This window comes from Podarcis liolepis (genome assembly GCF_965112155.1).
Source record: "Podarcis liolepis genome assembly, chromosome: 3".
NCBI classification, from domain to species: Eukaryota; Metazoa; Chordata; class Lepidosauria; order Squamata; family Lacertidae; genus Podarcis; species Podarcis liolepis.
This window is the reverse complement of record NC_139557.1, coordinates 118,817,702-118,836,026: the sequence shown is the minus strand read 5'-3', so window position 1 is coordinate 118,836,026 and position 18,325 is coordinate 118,817,702. Positions and strand designations below refer to the sequence as shown.

At 44.5% G+C, this 18,325-nt stretch overlaps 1 protein-coding gene and 2 long non-coding RNA genes across 3 annotated transcripts; 1 reads left to right on the top strand and 2 right to left on the bottom strand.

Moving 5' to 3' along the window:
- Positions 1-769: 769 nt before the first annotated feature.
- On the bottom strand, positions 770-4,421 carry LOC310702314 (beta-defensin 1-like). Its single transcript, XM_083493741.1, has 3 exons — positions 4,298-4,421; positions 2,540-2,630; positions 770-1,042 (listed from the first exon to the last, which is right to left on the bottom strand). Exons 1-3 carry the CDS (start codon positions 4,415-4,417, stop codon positions 897-899), a joined length of 357 nt encoding a protein of 118 aa, XP_083349867.1. The 5' UTR covers positions 4,418-4,421; the 3' UTR covers positions 770-896.
- A 3,190-nt stretch (positions 4,422-7,611) lies between these two features.
- LOC310702317 lies at positions 7,612-8,208 on the top strand. The gene is made up of 2 exons (XR_014523448.1): positions 7,612-7,811; positions 8,074-8,208. It is a non-coding gene; the product is annotated as an uncharacterized lncRNA (long non-coding RNA).
- A 1,166-nt stretch (positions 8,209-9,374) lies between these two features.
- Positions 9,375-13,397, bottom strand: LOC310702842. The gene is made up of 2 exons (XR_014523681.1): positions 13,155-13,397; positions 9,375-9,841 (listed from the first exon to the last, which is right to left on the bottom strand). It is a non-coding gene; the product is annotated as an uncharacterized lncRNA (long non-coding RNA).
- Between the last annotated feature and the right edge of the window lie 4,928 nt (positions 13,398-18,325).

The following is an 18,325-nucleotide window of genomic DNA, read 5'->3' as shown; positions in this document are numbered from 1 at the left end:
GGGGAGACCCAGCCAGATGGGTGGGGTACAAATAAATTATTATTATTATTATTATTATTATTATTATTATTATTATTATTATTATTGCTGCGTTGCAATGCTGAAACCTGTGTTGGAAATTTAGGGTAAGAGCAGGTGATGAATAATAGCTTGTGCTTCTTCAAAAGGTACCTCACAAACTGAAAGTATCTAAAGGGCAGAGCTCAAGTGACCATTTTTTGAATATATGGCATTAAAAAATATTATACAGATTTTGAGGCATGTGGTCACTTATATACAAGCACCACCAGTATATACAAATGTCTGGCTCATTTAAGACTATATAGAAGTTTTATTCTCAATGTTCCTGGGACTCACAGGTGGAGAATCGTTATATAAATCTTGATTATTTGTAAAGGGAATTTTTGATTGAACTAATACTTTATTATCCCTTTGGAGCTGTGCTTAATTTTTCTACTTTTGTCCTCCTAGGCTGTGGCTCTTTATGGCTTCATATCTTTATTTTTTGCCTTCTTTCTTCTCGTAACATATGCAATATTGTTTGTTAAGAAACCAACAAACTAGCAGCAACAACAAACTAACCAGCCATCTCCAAAACACAAAGTTTTATGATTTTGGGGACAGGGGTGGTAGAAGGGTTTATTCCAAGGTTGTTGTTTTTTCTACTTCTCAAGCAGCCAGCTCACGGCTGGTCCCTGAACGTTTTAGAAACAAGGGGGATTGAAGTGCAAACCACTGTAGGAGAGTAGCAAACAGAAATGCAAGAGAGGAAAAAATACATTTTTATTAGGAGGGTGTGTGGGTGTAAGATTTGGCAAGGTTAATTCATAACTGGAAAAAGGGAGCAGAGGAACACTCTCTCCTTTGGGGGGATATCTTCAGTTTGCCTCTCCTTACTAAACCACTTCATCCCGGCAACAGATCATGGTGTGGTGGTAGCAGGTCCCAATCTGCTCCTCGCCCTCACTGCAGTCATCATACCGACAGATTCCTCCTCGCCGGAGGCAGTGGCTCACATACCGGGGCTCGCGCTCCCCATTTCCTGCGTAAGAAAGAAGCAGAGGACATAATGCCTTGAAGACAGCCTTGCTGGGTCAGGCAGGCTACGCCTTCCCCTGTTATTCATCCTCAACATCTGGCGTTTGGAGATAGATAGCTTCTATCAACTGACCTTCTCAACTGTTAAAATCCACGGATGGGACTTTTTTGCTAGTTTTGCTACCCTCAGAAGAATAGCTGTCAACGTTTCCCTTTCTTTAAAGGGAAATTCCCTTACTCCAAATAGGATTCCTCGCAAGAGAAGGGAAAAGTTGACAGCTATGCTCAGAAGTGTGGGACCCTCCTCAAAGAGGTCTTCTGCCATCTTCTGTGACTGGCTCAAGATTGCCTTGTGAGTTTCGGGGCCAAGTAGAGATTCGTACCCAGGTTTCCCAGGTTCCCTAGCCTGACACTCTAACTGCTAGCCCACACTGCCTCTCTTCCGCCCTGGGATGACCATGCATTGCTTTATCCTTTGACAGTCATGGCTTCGCTTCTCGTGTGACCCACCGCTTTTGCCAAATTTGTATTGTTCTTGTTATGATGATGAAATACGCCAAACCATTCCAGGTGGAGCGGTTTTATGTGTTCTTGCTACTGTATGTACTGTTGCTTTAACTCACCCTGGGACCTTAAGGCAAAGGGTAAGAAATCAAATAAGCAGATGAGTAATAAAAACTCCATATGCCATGTTATGTACTGAGTTGAATAGGATCCAAACTGCAGCAGTCTGATTGGTCCTAGAACAATAGGATCCAAATTGCAGCAGTCTGATTGGTCCTAGAACACGATTGGCTTACAGTAGAATTCCAGAATTAACCAATCATGTGCAGCCCATTGTGTAAATAATGTATATAAAGCAGATACTTTGAGGGGACTTTCATTCATTCCTCCTCATCACTATGAGCTGAATAAAGAGCATGAAATCACTTTGCGACTCTGAGTATATTTCATGCCATTTACTGAATCAGAAAAAAACACCACACAGTCAGATGTATCAGGTGCATTCATGACTCTACCCAAGGATGATTTGCAGAGAGATCTCCTCTCCACTTACTCTCTTGCAATACAGGTGTTGTTGCTGGGCTCAAATCCAAGAATCTGGAAGGATCAAGTGCCTCTTCCTAATTTGCTGCACCAGGATGATCAAAGGAAAGAGGTGCAGGGACTACACAGAATGGCTAGTCCTTAACCTGTTACTCTTCAGTTTGAGCAAGCAAGTGTAAAAGAGAAGCTTGATGGATTTCTCCACCCATATTTGCCAGGATCATGAACCCTGAAGTTCAGCCAATCTAAGGAAGGACTCCCTGCTGCATAGATTTATTAAGCCTCATGAACAACGCAACCCATTCTGTTTTGGAATTTGAAACCAAAGCTTAATATGTGAAAGCACATATTACCTGTAGCCTGTTGCATTAAATTGTGATTTACAAGTCCACCCTAGGAAACCTATAAGCTAGAGAGGCGTTTTGCTAGTGAGCTCCATTTCTGTGCACCTTACCTGGGCTCACCAGGAGCACTGCAAGGAATAGGGCAACCAGGAGGTGGAAACTCCTCATGGCTGGGTCAGGCTGGGTCACTCTCCAGGGTAACTAGGAAAGTGAAATAAAAGGAGAGGGACAGTGGTAAACCTTTTCTGTGCCATAAAACGAACCGCTAGCAGTAGCAACGATGCAAAAGGGGAAGGGGGTCGGTAAATAAATAACTAGGTAGTGTCAAATAAATGCCAGATGAATCTTCCTCTCTCCATCGCCTGCCTTTTCCCAGTCAAAATCAAGCACCCTCTTATAAATCCAGAAATTGCAGAAGGAAAAAGTTAAGTATATATGTAGGGAAAGAAATGGAACAATTTTGGGGGGTGGATCGTGCTCTTTCTTCCCCCTTCCCTTCCTTTCTCCCTCTCTCCCCACATCCAGTCAACCTCTGTCTATAATGAACAATCCAAATGTTACCCATCAGTGGTGGACAGAGATATATGTTCACTATGATAGGATACGGGTTTAGCTCTGCTGAAAAGCATCTAGTGGCTTTGGTTTGGAAAGCAATGCGTAATTTTCACCAGGGTTTCAGAGCACTCTTTCAGAGGCCTTAGAGGGCAGATGTCACCTTCAGAGGACATTTATCCACCCTCATTGTTTAAAAGCAGCTCCTTCTCCTCCCTGTCTTATACACTTCAAATTGCTGATGAAAGCAGAAGCCAAAAGGTTTCTATAGAGGGACATCTTATTTTATGACTATTTTGGCTTGCTACTCCAATATGCAAGACTAAATTGCTGCGAACTTTCTGAGAATTCAAAGCCACATCAAATGTAGCTAGATATTATTTACATCATGCTTTATACCTATAAACTGGATGCACCTTATTCCTTCGATTGTAAATTGGTTTAACTGATTTCCATGTTTTCTTTTTTTGCATTGCGGTGACCCACAATGGGACCTTATGGTAAAGGCTGGGCATAGGCAGATTTAGAGGGATGTGACCAGTTCGGTCGCACTGGGCGCAGAGCCTTGGGGGTGCCACAATTATGATGTAGAATGGAAGGTGAGAGGCGAGTGGGAGGCAAATTTTGGTGTTACACAGGGCACCACTGAAATGTGAGAACCCAAGGCCTGCCACTCAGGTGGTTAAGAAATTTCAATAACAGCAGAAGCAACCATGAAAACAACAGTATAAAAGAAGAGCAAATAAATCCAATACATTCTTCGTTCATCGAGAATTGTGCAAAAAGATCACCAAGGACCATCAGCAGTGGCAGACACTGGGATGTCAAATTCCACCAGTGCCCTGTGCGATGTTAAAATTTTCTCCCCACCATCTCTCGCGCACCATTCTCCATTGTTGTGGCACCCCCTGTGGCCCTCAGTGCGGCCGAACCCTTTGTGCTACCCTAAAACCACCTCTGACCACCAGTGGTGTTGGTCTGGTTGTTATTTTGTCTGTCTCCACAGATAAAAGGGGAAAACACACACCCTGGGGTGCAGTTCTTTCAAAATCCACAAGGTAATTACTGGTTCTTGTTCAGGGATCATCATGGAAAGCCAATGAGTAGAGTAACTGTAATTTGTTAATGTCACTCAACACAACCTCAAGAACAGACAACACAACCCAAAGCTTTGGCCCTCTCTAGTTTTTATGGTTGATGAATGGGCCAGTGTTGGGTGAAGACCCACACAGATAATTTCTACATTTCAACACACAGGTTCTATCGCAAATACTATTAACTACCAGACAATGAAACAGCCATCAGACAGTTCTTACCCTCGACGCCCTGTGGTGCTTTGCTCCCACTGCGGTTCTAACCATCTCATGCTTGGAACACCTAGTATGACATAAGAGAATGAAATTCTCTTTCCCCATAGGCTGGAAAGGAAAGACCATTGTTTGTCTAGCAGCCTCTTGTTTCAAGACCGCTTCATTCTAGAGTGATATTAGCCAATCAGGTTGCATATGTAGGTGACTCCTTTCCAATTGGCTGAAAAGGAGACCTGATTTTTCAACTGGTCTTTAGTTTTTAAGGACTGGAACAAGTTTTAGGGATGTGCACCAACCATCAATTTGGTTTGTATCTGTCACTTTGGGAAACAGACTAATTTATTCCAAGTCGCTCTATTGTCTGTCTGATTCAACTCATGTTTTGGGTCTGTTAAAAACAAAGCTCTGTTTCCCACCATTTACTATTATGGGGGACTTTTTGACAGAAGTGGGTAGAATTTTCAGGCATCTCTTTTTATTTTGTATTTCTATTTGGTGAGAATGGATGGAATTTGCTGCCATGGTCTGAGGACATGAATCCTGCCAAATTTCAGAAGGAAGACAGTCTTTACAGAATTGGGATGGAAAAACAGGAATCACTTAACCTCTCTGAGTTTCTTATGGGAAATCAATCAGAAAATTGTTGGGTAAAGAAACATTCACACTGAAGACAAATAGGTTATAGTGCCAGGAGTCTTATTTAAGGTTGCTCTTGGGGGGAAAGTTAAGGATATTAAAAAACCAAGAATTAAAACGAACTTTTCACCGCCACAGAAGGAAAGAATGAAGAGTGACAACACTATGCTCTAAACATTGTAAGTTCCCTAGAACTCAAAGGCAGCACAAATACAAACTGAAAAAGAACAAGAAGCCCACCCCCAGCATAAAATTAAAACAATTAAAGTAGTTGCTCTGCTTGTTGTGACTTGAAATGTTTTTTAAAGGGTGGGAGGGACCCTGATTCTTCTGATCCACCCTTCTAAGCACCCTCATCTGGAGAGGCAGGACTTGCAAAAATAGCAGTAGGCAAGTTTGTGAAACAAATAACTTCCCTCAGTATTCTACCTTCCCCAAAGCACCGTGACTGAAGAAACTGATAAAAAAAATTCCTTCTGTTTAAAAGCTAAACCCGTCCATTAAAATGTGTCAGCTTGGTTTCTCTTTTAACAACACAAAGGAGTCTGCAGCATTTTGTGTGCATCTGTGACTGAGTCAACAGAGCAACACAAGTTTTTGGGAGAGAGTGAGAGTGCTCCTCTGACACAGGGTGCCTTGTTAACATTGCCACCCAACTCAGGCAAATATAAAAGCACTGTGAAGCATCCCAGTTTGGATTTCAAACAGAGCCAGTGCACACTTCTAACAGGTGTAAAGGTAAAGGGACCCCTGACCATTAGGTCCAGTCGTGGACGACTCTGGGGTTGCGGCGCTCATCTCACTTTATTGGCCGAGGGAGCCGGTGTACAGCTTCCGGGTCATGTGGCCAGCATGACTAAGCCGTTTCTGGCGAACCAGAGCAGCGCACAGAAATGCCGTTTACCTTCCCGCTGGAGCGGTACCTATTTATCTACTTGCACTTTGATGAGCTTTTGAACTGCTAGGTTGGCAGGAGCAGGGACCGAGCAATGGCAGCTCACCCCGTCACGGGGATTCGAACCGCCGACCTTCTGATCAGCAAGTCCTAGGCTATGTGGTTTAACCCACAGCTCCAGCCACGTCCCTCTAACAGGTGTACATCTCAGTAAATTAAAATTGAGCAACATGACTCATGCCCCTGAATGTGAGAATATCAGCACATGTGCCTTATTTTTAAAGCACCTATGGCGGCTGAATTTGGTAGTCTAATATCAAAAGTACTGTATTTGCTATAGAACAGGCATGGCCAAACTTGCCCCTCCAGCTGTTTCTGGACTACAACTCCCATCATCCCTAGCTAACAGGACCAGTGGTCAGGGATGATGGGAAGTGTAGTACCAAAACAGCTGGAGGGCCAAGTTTGGCCATGCCTGCTCAAGAAGAACGTAGGTGCCTTCACACAATATTTACTCAGTCCAATATGAAGCATGATATCTATGGCTGGGATATCACTGCCTCCCAAACATATGAGATCATTTCACACCACCACAAGCTTCCCTATCCATGTGTCAGTGCAGTAAGACAATGTTATATGCTTTTTTATGTTTGCTTATTGTTTGGTTGGGAAATATTACCTGTTCTTTTGGTGGCATTCTCTCCCCCTCCCTCCCTCCCTCCCTCTCTCTCTCTCTGTGTGTGTGTGTGTGTTTGTGTGCGCATGTTTGGTTTTCGTTTTTTGGTAGGGGTATAAGTATTTTGCTTGCTGGAGGCAGTTGGCATTCTGAGTGTTGCCAGTTTCCTTCTGTGAAATGAGTACTTTGTGGTACCCACGACAGTTTATGAGATTTCTAAATGTGCAAGAACATGGATAGAACCTCTCCATTCTGAAGGAAATCAGCCCTGAGTGCTCACTTGAAGGACAGATCCTGAAGCTGAGGCTCCAATACTTTGGCCACCTCATGAGAAGAGAGGACTCCCTGGAAAAGACCCTGATGTTGGGAAAGATGGAGGGCACAAGGAGAAGGGGACGACAGAGGACGAGATGGTTGGACAGTGTTCTCAAAGCTGCCAGCATGAGTTTGACCAAACTGCGGGAGGCAGTGGAAGACAGGAGTGCCTGGAGTGCTCTGGTCCAGGGTGTCATGAAGAGTCGGACGCGACTAAACAACAAGAACATAAGAACGTGTTGGAACATAAGAGCCTGCTAGATCAGGCCAATGGCTCATCGAGCACAGCACCTGGTTCTCAGATGTCTGTGGGAGACCAGCAAGGAAATCCAAGCACAATATCATTCTTTTTCTCCTGCGGTTCCCAACAACTGGTATTCGGAAGCATTGCTTCCTCCAGATGTACACAGCACAGACATTCATAGCCCTCTCCCCCTCCATGAATCTTCTTTTTAAAGCCATCCTAGTTGGTGGCCATCACTGTCTCCTGTGGCAGGGAGTTCCATAGTTGAACTATGTGCTGTGTGGATGAAGTATTTCGTTTTGCCTGTCCTGCATCTTCCAGCCTATGCACTACAGTGGCACCTTGGGTTACAAACACTTCGGGTTACAAACTCCGCTAACCCGGAAGTAGTACCTCAGGTTGAGAACTTTGCTTCAGGATGAGGACAGAAATTGCACCGCGGAGGTGTGGTGGCAGTGGGAGGCCCCGTTAGCTAAAGTGGTGCTTCAGGTTAAGAACAGTTTCAGGTTAAGGACGGTTTTGGGTTAAGAATGGACCTCGGGGGGGGGAGTGAAGAAAAAAATGGACTGGACATTTGAACAGACTGTGGAGACAGCAATAATCTGCTTCTCTACTGTTTTGTCAATTGACTTCAACCCCTCTGAAATAGAAGTAGGAGTTGTCACACTTGATAATCCTAAATTCAGCATCCTTTCAGAAGCAGAGATTGATGCACACCTTGTCGCTTTAGCAGAGAGAGATTAGCTCTACAGTGGTACCTCTAGATACGAACGGGATCTGTTCCAGAGCCCCGTTCGCATCTAGAGGTAAACGTAAGTAGCGACGGCATGTCTGCGCACGCACGCGTCACTTTTCGCCGCTTCTGCACATGCACATGATGTCATTTTGAGTGTCTGCACATGCGCAAGCGGCGAAACCCGGAAGTAACGCGCTCTATTACTTCCCGGTTGCTGCGGAGCGCAACTTGAATGCGCTCAACTCGAAGCATAATCAGCCCAAGGTATGACTGTATTTAGAATTCCTAATTTTGTGACTTCGGGCCAGAATGTCTGGTGAAAACCAACTTGTTAATGGCTCTGGATTATGGGCTGAAAATGAAATGCTCACTATCTGATGTATTTTAATCTGTACGAATAAAACGGTGGATTTGGGGGGAATCCCCCCTAAAAAAAACAGACCTCCCGAATGAATTAAGTTCATAAACGGAGGTTCCACTGTATTACTAGCCCTCTCTGCTCCGGTGAGAACAATGAACTTATTTTCTAGTCTGGCCTTAGATGGAATTTCTTCATGTTCTGATGTCATATCCAACCATTCACTATGGATCTAAAATAGCAAGTTGCCACCTGACTCTTTTGTTGTGAAATGTTTTGATTACTTAACAAAGTTCAAAAAAAGGTGCAAAAATGTTGCTGTCCAGTGAAAAAACCCCAAAACAAAACCCCCTATGCAATGCTTCAAGAAGTGCTTTCTTCAGTTGAGCTTTAGAATTCAATGCACAGAGCCTTTGAGGCATCAAAAGCTTCTTCCTACTGACTGTGAGATCTTGCATAAGCATCGCCAGCCTCCCAGAGCTGGTGAGTTGGGTGTACTTTAATGCCCAAGCAAGGATGAGAGCTTAAAAATCTCTTTTTGCACCTCATCCACTTGAGTTACTGTATCTAGTGCCTAAAGAGGTTTTAAGATCTCCTCCTTGCTTGAAGGACAAGGTCTGCTCAGCACTCTGGCTTTAGGGATACAGTGGAACATTGGTTTTCGAACGTAATCTGTTCCAGAAGACCGTTCGACTTCTGAAACATTTGAAAACCACGGATCAATGGGTTTTTGGCAAAATCCACTGGAAAAAACAAAGAAATGTGCCCCGGAAGCCGTTCGACTTCTGGGGCGCATTCGAATATGGAAGCAATTACTTCTGGGTTTTTGGCATTTGGGTTCTGAATTGTTTGGATTCCAAGACGCTCAAAAACTTAGGCTCCACTGTACTAGGGACTCTCTCTCTCTCCCTCACCCATTGACCATGGGTGTGGTTCCAAGGATTTGGGTATATGTGACTTTTGTGCATATGTGGAATTCTCAGAGCTGAACCCCCGCATAAGAGGCAATCATACTGTAAAACCAAAGACTGCAAGAAAAGCGCTCACATTTCCTTCCAAAGCAAACCAAACTGGGCTAAGCATTGCTGACTCTGAAATGTCTTAGTCCTCAGAGAAGTGGGGAGTCCAGAACAATGTTCAGAGTCAGCCTACCCAGGTGAACACAGCAGCCTACCTAGGTGCTTGCACAGAATTCTTGGTCACCTATAACAACACAGGTCTCATTTTTATTATTATTATAAAAAAGAATCATTTGTTTATTATATAAATCTATGATTTGTTTTTGCAATGAGGGATTGGTGCTACAGTTTGACAGCAAGGGGTTGGAAAGGCTGCGAGTGCTTTAGAAGGAAGAAGTGGAAAGAAAGACAATGCCAGAGGATGCGCAAATGCGCACAGCGGTCCTGATTTCCTCTCCGTTTCACAATGGAATTGTTGAGCTGGGAGAAACCGCTTTCCTAAAAAGAGCATGCAGACTCAGAGACGTCGGTTCTCTTGGGACACTCTCGCCCAGGTTCTCAGGTCATCCGCAACAGTCTCGGCGCCGGCGCCTCTCAATCCTTCTCCCGGCAACATTTTATTTTCGTGTGGTAGCACGTGCTGATCTCGATTTCATTGTAGAAGCACCGATTGCCTCGGCATTTCCCTGCTCTCCGCCGGCAGCGCCTGGCGAATAAGTTCAAACCGGCTCCTTAGCAAAGGAAAATGATGATTCGTGATCACTCGCACTCCGTTATAAGACAAGGGGAAGGGTGGGGTGACAATGATCTGGGGGGTGGGATACATTTGCAATTAGGATGGGGGGGAGGGTCTGTACTTTAGTGGCAGAACACCTGCTTTTCATGTCAAAGGTCCCAGGTAAGGGTTCAGAAAGACCCCCATCTGAAATGATAGTTGGCCATTGCAGACTGGGTATCTTCAACCTTTCAGACCCAGAACACACCTTTAACCAAAACCTGCATTGGGGGACCCATTTATTAAACGTTCACCGGATATCTACATGGTAGTGTTCTTGTTGCTGCCCACCTTAGATCAGGATGTGGGTTCGACTAGTGAGCCTTAAATGGCTCAGGACCACGATACCTCAAGGACCGCCTCTTCCCATATGAACCTACCCAGACCCTCAGATCATCATCTGAGACCCTCCTTCGTGTGCCTTCTCCTCAAGAGGTCCAGAGGGTGGCAACACGAGAACAGGGCCTTCTCTGTGGTTGCTCCCCATTTGTGGAATGCTCTCCCTAGGGAAGTTTGCCTGGTGCCTTCATTATATATCTTTAGGCACCAGGCAAAAATGTTCCTTTTTAACCAGGCCTTTGGTTGATCTGTTTGACATCCTATACCAGGGGTCAGCAAACTTTTTCAGCAGGGAACCGGTCCACTGTCCCTCAGACCTTGTGGGGGGCTGGACTATCTATCTATCTATCTATCTATCTATCTATCTATCTATCTATCTATCTATCTATGGGGGGGAATGAATTCCTATGTCCCACAAATAACCCAGAGATGCATTTTAAATAAAAGCACACATTCTACTCATGTCTAAACACCAGGAAGGCCCCACAAATAAATGCCCGGAGAGATAATAATAATAATAATAATAATAATAATAATAATAATAATAATAATAATAATAATAATAATAATAGTGAGCCCCCTGCTGAAGACCAGTGATGCAGACAACACTGTGCTAAGTTGGACCAAAGCTCTGACTTGGTATAAGGCAGCCTCCCCTGTCCTCGTGCCATATGAACAAGGATGGTTGGGGCTGGAACGCCCTCTCATCAGCTGTCAAAGAGATAAACAACTATCTGATGTTTAGAAGACATCTGAAGGCAGCCCTGTTTAGGGAAGTTTTTAATAACTGATGTTTTAATGTATTTTTGATCTTTGTTGGAAGCTGCCCTGAGTGGCTTGGGAAACCCAGCCAGATGGGTGGGGTACAAATAATTTATACATTGTTGTTGTTGTTGTTGTTGTTAAAGGCATCTATGCTTGGCATCCCTGCTTGGCATCTATGCATTAAATTTACTTTTGCCTTCCATCAGCTTTGGCTGGTTTCTTTGGCCAGGGACAGCCCAACTTCTGTTGCCTGATGACCTCTAGGTTAGATTACTGCAACTCATTATATGTAGAGCTGCCTTGGAAGACAGTTTAGAAACTTTGACGGGTGCAGAATTTCACAGCCAGGTTGCTCCCTGGGCCAAGAAGGTCTGAGCATAAAAGGCCAGTCCTAGTCTGACTACACTGGCTGCCAAATAGTTTCTGGGCCCAATTCATCCCATAAATCCTTATGTTGCTCAGGACCGCAATACTTCAAGAACTACCTCTTCCCATATGAACCGACCTGAACCCTGCAATCATCATCTGAGGCCCTTCTTCTTGTGCCCCCTCCATGTGAGGCCCAGAAGTTAGCAACATGAGAACAGGCCTTTTCTTCCTTGGCTCCCTGCTGGTGAAATGCTCTCCCCAGGAAGGCTCGCCTGGTGCCATTGTTATATACAGTGGTACCTCCGGTTACGAATGGGATCCGTTCCAGATGCCCAGCCGCATCCCAAAAACTTGATAACTGGAGGCGCCCTTTTGTGCACACATGCAGGGCACACACACAGCGCGATTGAGTGCTTCTGCGCATGCGCGCATGGCGAAACCTGGAAGTATACACTTCCTGATTTGCCGCATTCGCAACCCAAAGTTTACTTATCCAGAGGGATACGTAAGCAGAGGTACGACTGTATCTTCAGAACCAGGCAAAAAACTTCCTTTTTAAACCATGCCTTTGGCTTTTAACTCTCCGTAGCCTTATAGAATGGGTGGGATGTATTACTACTGTGCCCCTCCCCCTGGTTTTAATGCATGGATGTTTTGTTGTTCTGTAAGTCATTTTGTAAGTTGCTTTGAGCTGCCATGGCAAAAAAGCAACTAATAAATTTATTTAGTAAAAAATAATTATACAGTGTACCTCGGGTTACAAACGCTTCAGGTTACAGACTCCGCTAACCCGGAAGTAGTACCTCGGGTTAAGAACTTTGCTTCAGGATGAGAACAGAAATTGTGCGGTGGCAGCGGGAGGCCCCATTAGCTAAAGTGGTACCTCAGGTTAAGAACAGTTTCAGGTTAAGAACAGACCTCCGGAACGAATTAAGTTAAGTGTACCTGGGTACTCTCACATTGTCACTATTTTGGTGTGGGCTTCAGTCACACAGCGGCAAATTCAGGTTGTGCAGTTATAGATGACTGGGAAACCCACTCTCCTGAAAGATCAGGCTTTTTGTGATAAGGAAAGTGAAGTGAAAATGTGCTGGGAGGTACGGTGGTACCTTGGTTCGCAAACGCCTTGGAACCCAAACACTGCAAACCTGGAAGTAAGTGTTCCGGTTTGCGAACTTTTTTCGGAAGCCGAACATGCTCCATTTTGTGTGTTGCGGTGAGGTCTATCTGTTTTTGCTATTTAGTTTGCGTTTTTGTTTTTGTGGCTTTTTTTGACTGTGTGGAAACCAGTTCAGTGACCACAGCAAATTGTTTATTGCTTTCGTTTTATGGATCAATGGTCTCATTAGATAGTAAAATTCCATGTTAAATTGCTGTTTTAGGAGTTGTTTTTAAAAGCATGGAACGGATTAATTCGTTTTGCATTACTTTTGGAATGGACTTCCCGGAACGGGTTAAGTTTGAGAACCAAGGTACCAGTGTTGGGATAATACTGGTTTTTGATGCAGACCCTTCTAACCTCCTTGCAAGTAAATAAGGATGAATGCTCATGAAATAGCTGGTGTCGCCTGGCCTCCTCACAAGCAGGCAGGACGAATGCTCAAGAAACAGGGCACATGGAAGCATTATGTGGAGCATGAGAGTTGCACGGATGTCTCCCTTTGGGTGAGCTGCCGGGAATCCCCCTCCCCATTATTTTTTCCAGAGAGAAGGGCATGGAACCCACCAAACATGGTCTGGCCATCAAGTCTCAGAAGGGATCCCATGTGATAAGCGACTCAGCTTGTTCCTCTTACCTAAAGAGACTAGAAAGGCACCCAAAATGGCAACGATCAACAGATTACGGAACCTCATGGCTGGAGGGTCACCTGTGATCTCCGAGGAACTGGAACAAGTGTGTAAACATAGATGAGGTCAACAGCTTGGCCAACAAGACGGGAGTAGCGGTGGGTGAAATAATAATCAGCATACATAACCTACAAAGTCCATTGTTCTCCTGGTGGAAAGGAGCCAACACACCAGCGAACCGAAGAATTAAAGTCCTGTGTCCCTATTGGCTGAATCAGGTTGTGTGAGAGATCTGGAATGTTCCATTGTTTTCTTCTCCGAGGATGGTTCACTTTGAATCGGCCGTTTGTTGACCACACAAGCCATCTCCAGGTACTCGCTGATTCGAATAAATGTAACAGATTGAGGTTGAATCCTGACAAGACAGAAGTACTGTTTTGGGGGACAGGGGGCGGGCGGGTATGGGGTATTCCCTGGTCCTGAATGGGGTAACTGTGCCCCTGAAGGACCAGGTGCGCAGCCTGGGAGTCATTTTGGATTCACAGCTGTCCATGGAGGCGCACGTTAATTCTGTGTCCAGGGTGGCTGTCTACCAGCTCCACCTGGTACGCAGGCTGAGACCCTACCTGCCAGCGGACTGTCTTGCCAGAGTGGTGCATGCTCTAGTTATCTCCCGCTTGGACTACAGCAATGTGCTCTATGTGGGGCTACCTTTGAAGGTGACCTGGAAACTGCAATTAATCCAGAATGCGGCAGCTAGACTGGTGACTGGGAGTGGCCGCCGGGACCACATAACACCTGTCCCGAGAGATCTGCATTGGCTCCCAGTACGTTTCCAAGCACAATTCAAAGTGTTGGTGCTGACCTTTAAAGCCCTAAATGGCCTCAGTCCTGTATACCTGAAGGAGCGTCTCCACCCCCATCGTTCTACCCGGACACTGAGGTCCAGCGCCGAGGGTCTTCTGGCGGTTCCCTCATTACGAGAAGTGAGGTTACAGGGAACCAGACAGAGGGCCTTCTCGGTAGTGGCGCCCGCCCTGTGGAACGCCATCCCTTCAGATGTGAAGGAAATAAGCAGCTATCTTTAAAAGACATCTTAAGGCAGCCCTGTTCAGGGAAGTTTTTAATATTTAATGCTGTACTGTTTTTAACACTTGATTGGAAGCCACCCAGAGTGGCTGGGGAGACTCAGCTAGATGGGTGGGGTATAAATAATAAATTATTATTATTATTATTATTATTATTATTATTATTTAATGTTCATTTCATTATTTATTTATTTTTAAATCGGGACATCTTGAAAAGATACCCCAAAGGATTTCAACCACCTCCACTGCCAGCAGCAGTGGTATTGGAGGAGGGGGTAGTAGAGAGCCACACTGGTGCCATGGGAGAGTGTTATTTGGGTGTTGTTGCACCCATGGGTGCCATGCCGGGGAACATTGCCTTAATTAATTTTAAATAATCACACTTTCATCCACGGACGTCGAATAACTTACAGAAAAATCATTCAGTTGGAAATCTAACAATAACATGCATCAAAAGCCTCCTCCTATTCGTTATGCGTAACAGTATATACTTTTGCCCCTACTCATTTGTCCTAATTTCCTTCTCCCTCCGTCCCTCCCCTTCAACCCCTCCCCCCCAAAAAGTGTTCTCTCTTCAAATCTTTAATAATAATAATAATAATAATAATAATAATAATAATAATTTATTTATACCCCGCCCATCTGGCTGGGCTTCCCCAGCCACTCTGGACGGCTTCCAAAAGAATATTAAAATACTATGATACATCAAACATTAAAAGCTTCCCTAAACATGTGCACAGATTATTCATTCTAATTTGGATGCTTGGGCTGGCTTCCCCCCCGTGTTATCCAATTCCTATAACTTGTCTTTTGACATTTGTTTTCCCATGTATCTTCCGTCGTCACCTGTTCAAATAGATCAGATTGTATATATTCAAAAACATAGTCATTCAATTTTTCCGTTGTCAGTTTATCCTTTTCTTTCCATCCTGATGCAATAACTAGCATACCAGCTAAGATCATAATTTTATACCAATCTTGCTCTTTTATTTCTATTTTACTATTCCCCAGTATTCTTGAGATAAGCATTTCTCTATTGACGGAACATTGCCTTAAGACATACAAACATACAGTTCTGTCTATTCCACTCCATCTATTACAATTTTATGTTATGAACTGCCCTGAAATCTACGGATGAAGAGCGGCATACAAATCTAATTGAATAATAATAATAATAATAATAATTTGACCTTCAGTGGTACTCCCACAGAGAATATAATTCCCCAGGCCCGCGTATGCACCACTCAAAGCACTTTGCTTCTTCATGCTGTGCATCGTTAAACTATGGAACTCCCTGCCACAGCAGACAGTGATGGATGGCTTTTAAAGAGGACTAGACGGCTACCAAGGGATGCGGGTGGCACTGTGGGTTAAACCGCAGAGCCTAGGACTTGCCGATCAGAAGGTCGGTGGTTCAAATCCCCGCGATGGGGTGAGCTCCTGTTGCTCAGTCCCTGCTCCTGCCAACCTAGCAATTCGAAAGCACGTCACAGTGCAAGTAGATAAATAGGTACCACTCCGGCAGGAAGGAAAATGGTGTTTCCATGCACTGCTCTGGTTCTCCAGAAGCGGCTTAGTCATGCTGGCCACATGACCCGGAAGCTGTACACTGGCTCCCTCGGCCAATGAAGCGAAATGAGCGCTGCAACCTCAGAGTCAGCCACGACTGGACCTAATGGTTAGGGGTCCCTTTACCTTTAGAGGGCTATCAGCTATTATGGTTGAGCTCTGCTTCCACGGTTGGAGGCATCAATGTTTCTGAACGCCAGTTGCTAAAGGGGAAAGGGCTATTGCGCTTGGATGCTCCTGGCGGATTTCGCACAGCCACTGTGAGAACAGGATGCTGGACTAGACTGGCCACTGGCGCGATCCAGCCAAGTCTTATGTTTTTATGAATGTAAGTTCAGTGCCGTTTGCTAGGCAGAGGCAGTGAGGAATCCTAGAATTGGAAGGGACCCTAAGGGTCATCTAGTCCAACCCCCTGAATATGGCAGCTGTCCGAGACGGGGATCAAACTCGGAACCTTAGCATTATCAAGCTCTAACTGACTGAGCGAACCAGGGGCAGCTATTGACTTAGCTCCCTGTTTCTGGACTTCTCCAGAGGCACCTGGTTGTGAGGGAAAAGGATGCTAGACAATTTATTTTTTTATTAGTTTTAATAATAATAATTATAAATTTTATCTATACCCCACTCCCCCGGCCAGAGCCGGGCTCAGGGCGGCTAACATCAATAAAATTTCAGTAAAAACATAATAAGAAAAAAGAAAAGAAAAAAACCACACAATTTAAAATACAGATTAAAATGCAATTTAAAATGCAGCCTCATTTTAAAAGTCAAAACCACAAGGGAAGTGAAACATAAGGGTCAGACTGAGTCCAAACCAAACTTTTCAGTTACAATCCAATATTAGCCTCATCATAACAATACCAATTTATAATACAATTACTAATTCCAATTGTTCAAATACCGAATTATATAATTTAGATAAAGTGCCCCCCCCCGGTGTGCTAGAATTGATGGCTGATGGTTTTCTTTACTTTTTCCGTTCCAAACTCTTATTAATTTCAATTACATTCCGGCCATAATAATAATAATCCCATTATACAACACCTGCTATTTTAATAACTTCTATTCCTGTTGACACATTAAATGATTTATAAATCTACAAGTGAGGCACTCAAACGATAACCTTGTTCTTCCTGTGTGTGGCAATTATTCTGTCCGTGGTGTTTCTTATGTATTTCTTATGCATTTATTTATCGCATTCATATCCCACCTTTCCTCCGAAGAGCTCGTTGGCCTTTTTTCTCCCCTCTTCATTTGAATCCACACAACAACATTGTGAGGTAGGCTAGGCTGGGAGACTGTGACTGGCCCAAGATCAAACACAGTGAGTTTCTATGCGAAATGGGGATTTGAACTCTGGTCTGTCAGATCCTTAGCCCAGCACATTAATTGCTGCGCCACACTGGCTCACGATAGCTAGGCCTTTGGTCTGATCCTGCAGGAGTCTTTATATCGATCACACCCCACATATAAAAAAGCCTGTGGGTTTTTCTTGAAGATGCTTCTTCCTAGAGAAAACCAGTTCTCCACTGTACGCCCAGGCTGCACCCTGGTGGTGTGGCAAGACAACATTGTCTTGTACTCTTGAAGATGGGTGTTCCCTGCCCTGCAGAACTTGGCATCTTCTCCTCACAACATTTCCAAACTTTTCCCACTTCAGAGGCTAAGGAGGAGTTTGATGGAGGCACGCAGGCCAAATCTGGGTGTAGAGAACCCCCCGTTGCCTTCATAGGAGAGGAAGTGAGAAGGACAATCTAGGCAAAGAAAGAGAGGGAGCGAGAGAATTAGAGGAGCAAAAGGCCTTGCAAACACCTAATATCCCTTCTAGGCAAAGATGAAAATAAATGCTATGCTTTTCCAGTTTCAATAGTGTAATCCAGTACAGTGGTACCCCTGGTTGCGAACGGGATCCGTTGCGGAGCCCCGTTCACAACATGAGCAGAATGCAACCTGCGTATGCGCGGGTCACGATTCGCTGTTTCTGCGCATGATGTCATTTTGAGCACCTGTGCATGTGCGAGCGGAACCCGTTCCGTTACTTCCGGGTTGCCGCGGGACGTATCCTGAAAGAACATAACCTGAACCGAGCGTAACAAGAGGTATGACTGTAGTTCCCTAATTTTTTTGAGCCACTGTCCAGAAGCTCAACCCCAGTACTCCCTACCACTACCCTGTAAAAAGCATTACTGGATTAGAAATTTAATAATAATAATAATAATAATAATAATAATAATAATAATAATAATTGTTATTATTACAGTGGCTTGATCAACCAAGTAAGGAAGATAAATAACATTCAAAACAGTAACAACGAATTACACATTTCCCCAAAAAGCCACGGGATCACATTCACTCGGTGCTATACCAACTGCACTGGCTCCTGGTGGAGTACAGGATCAGGTTTAAGGTGCTGGTTTTAACCTTTAAAGCCCTATACAAACTAGGACCCTCGTACCTACGGGACCGCCTCTCCTGGTATGTCCCACGGAGGACCTTACAGTCTTCAAACAAAAACATCTTGG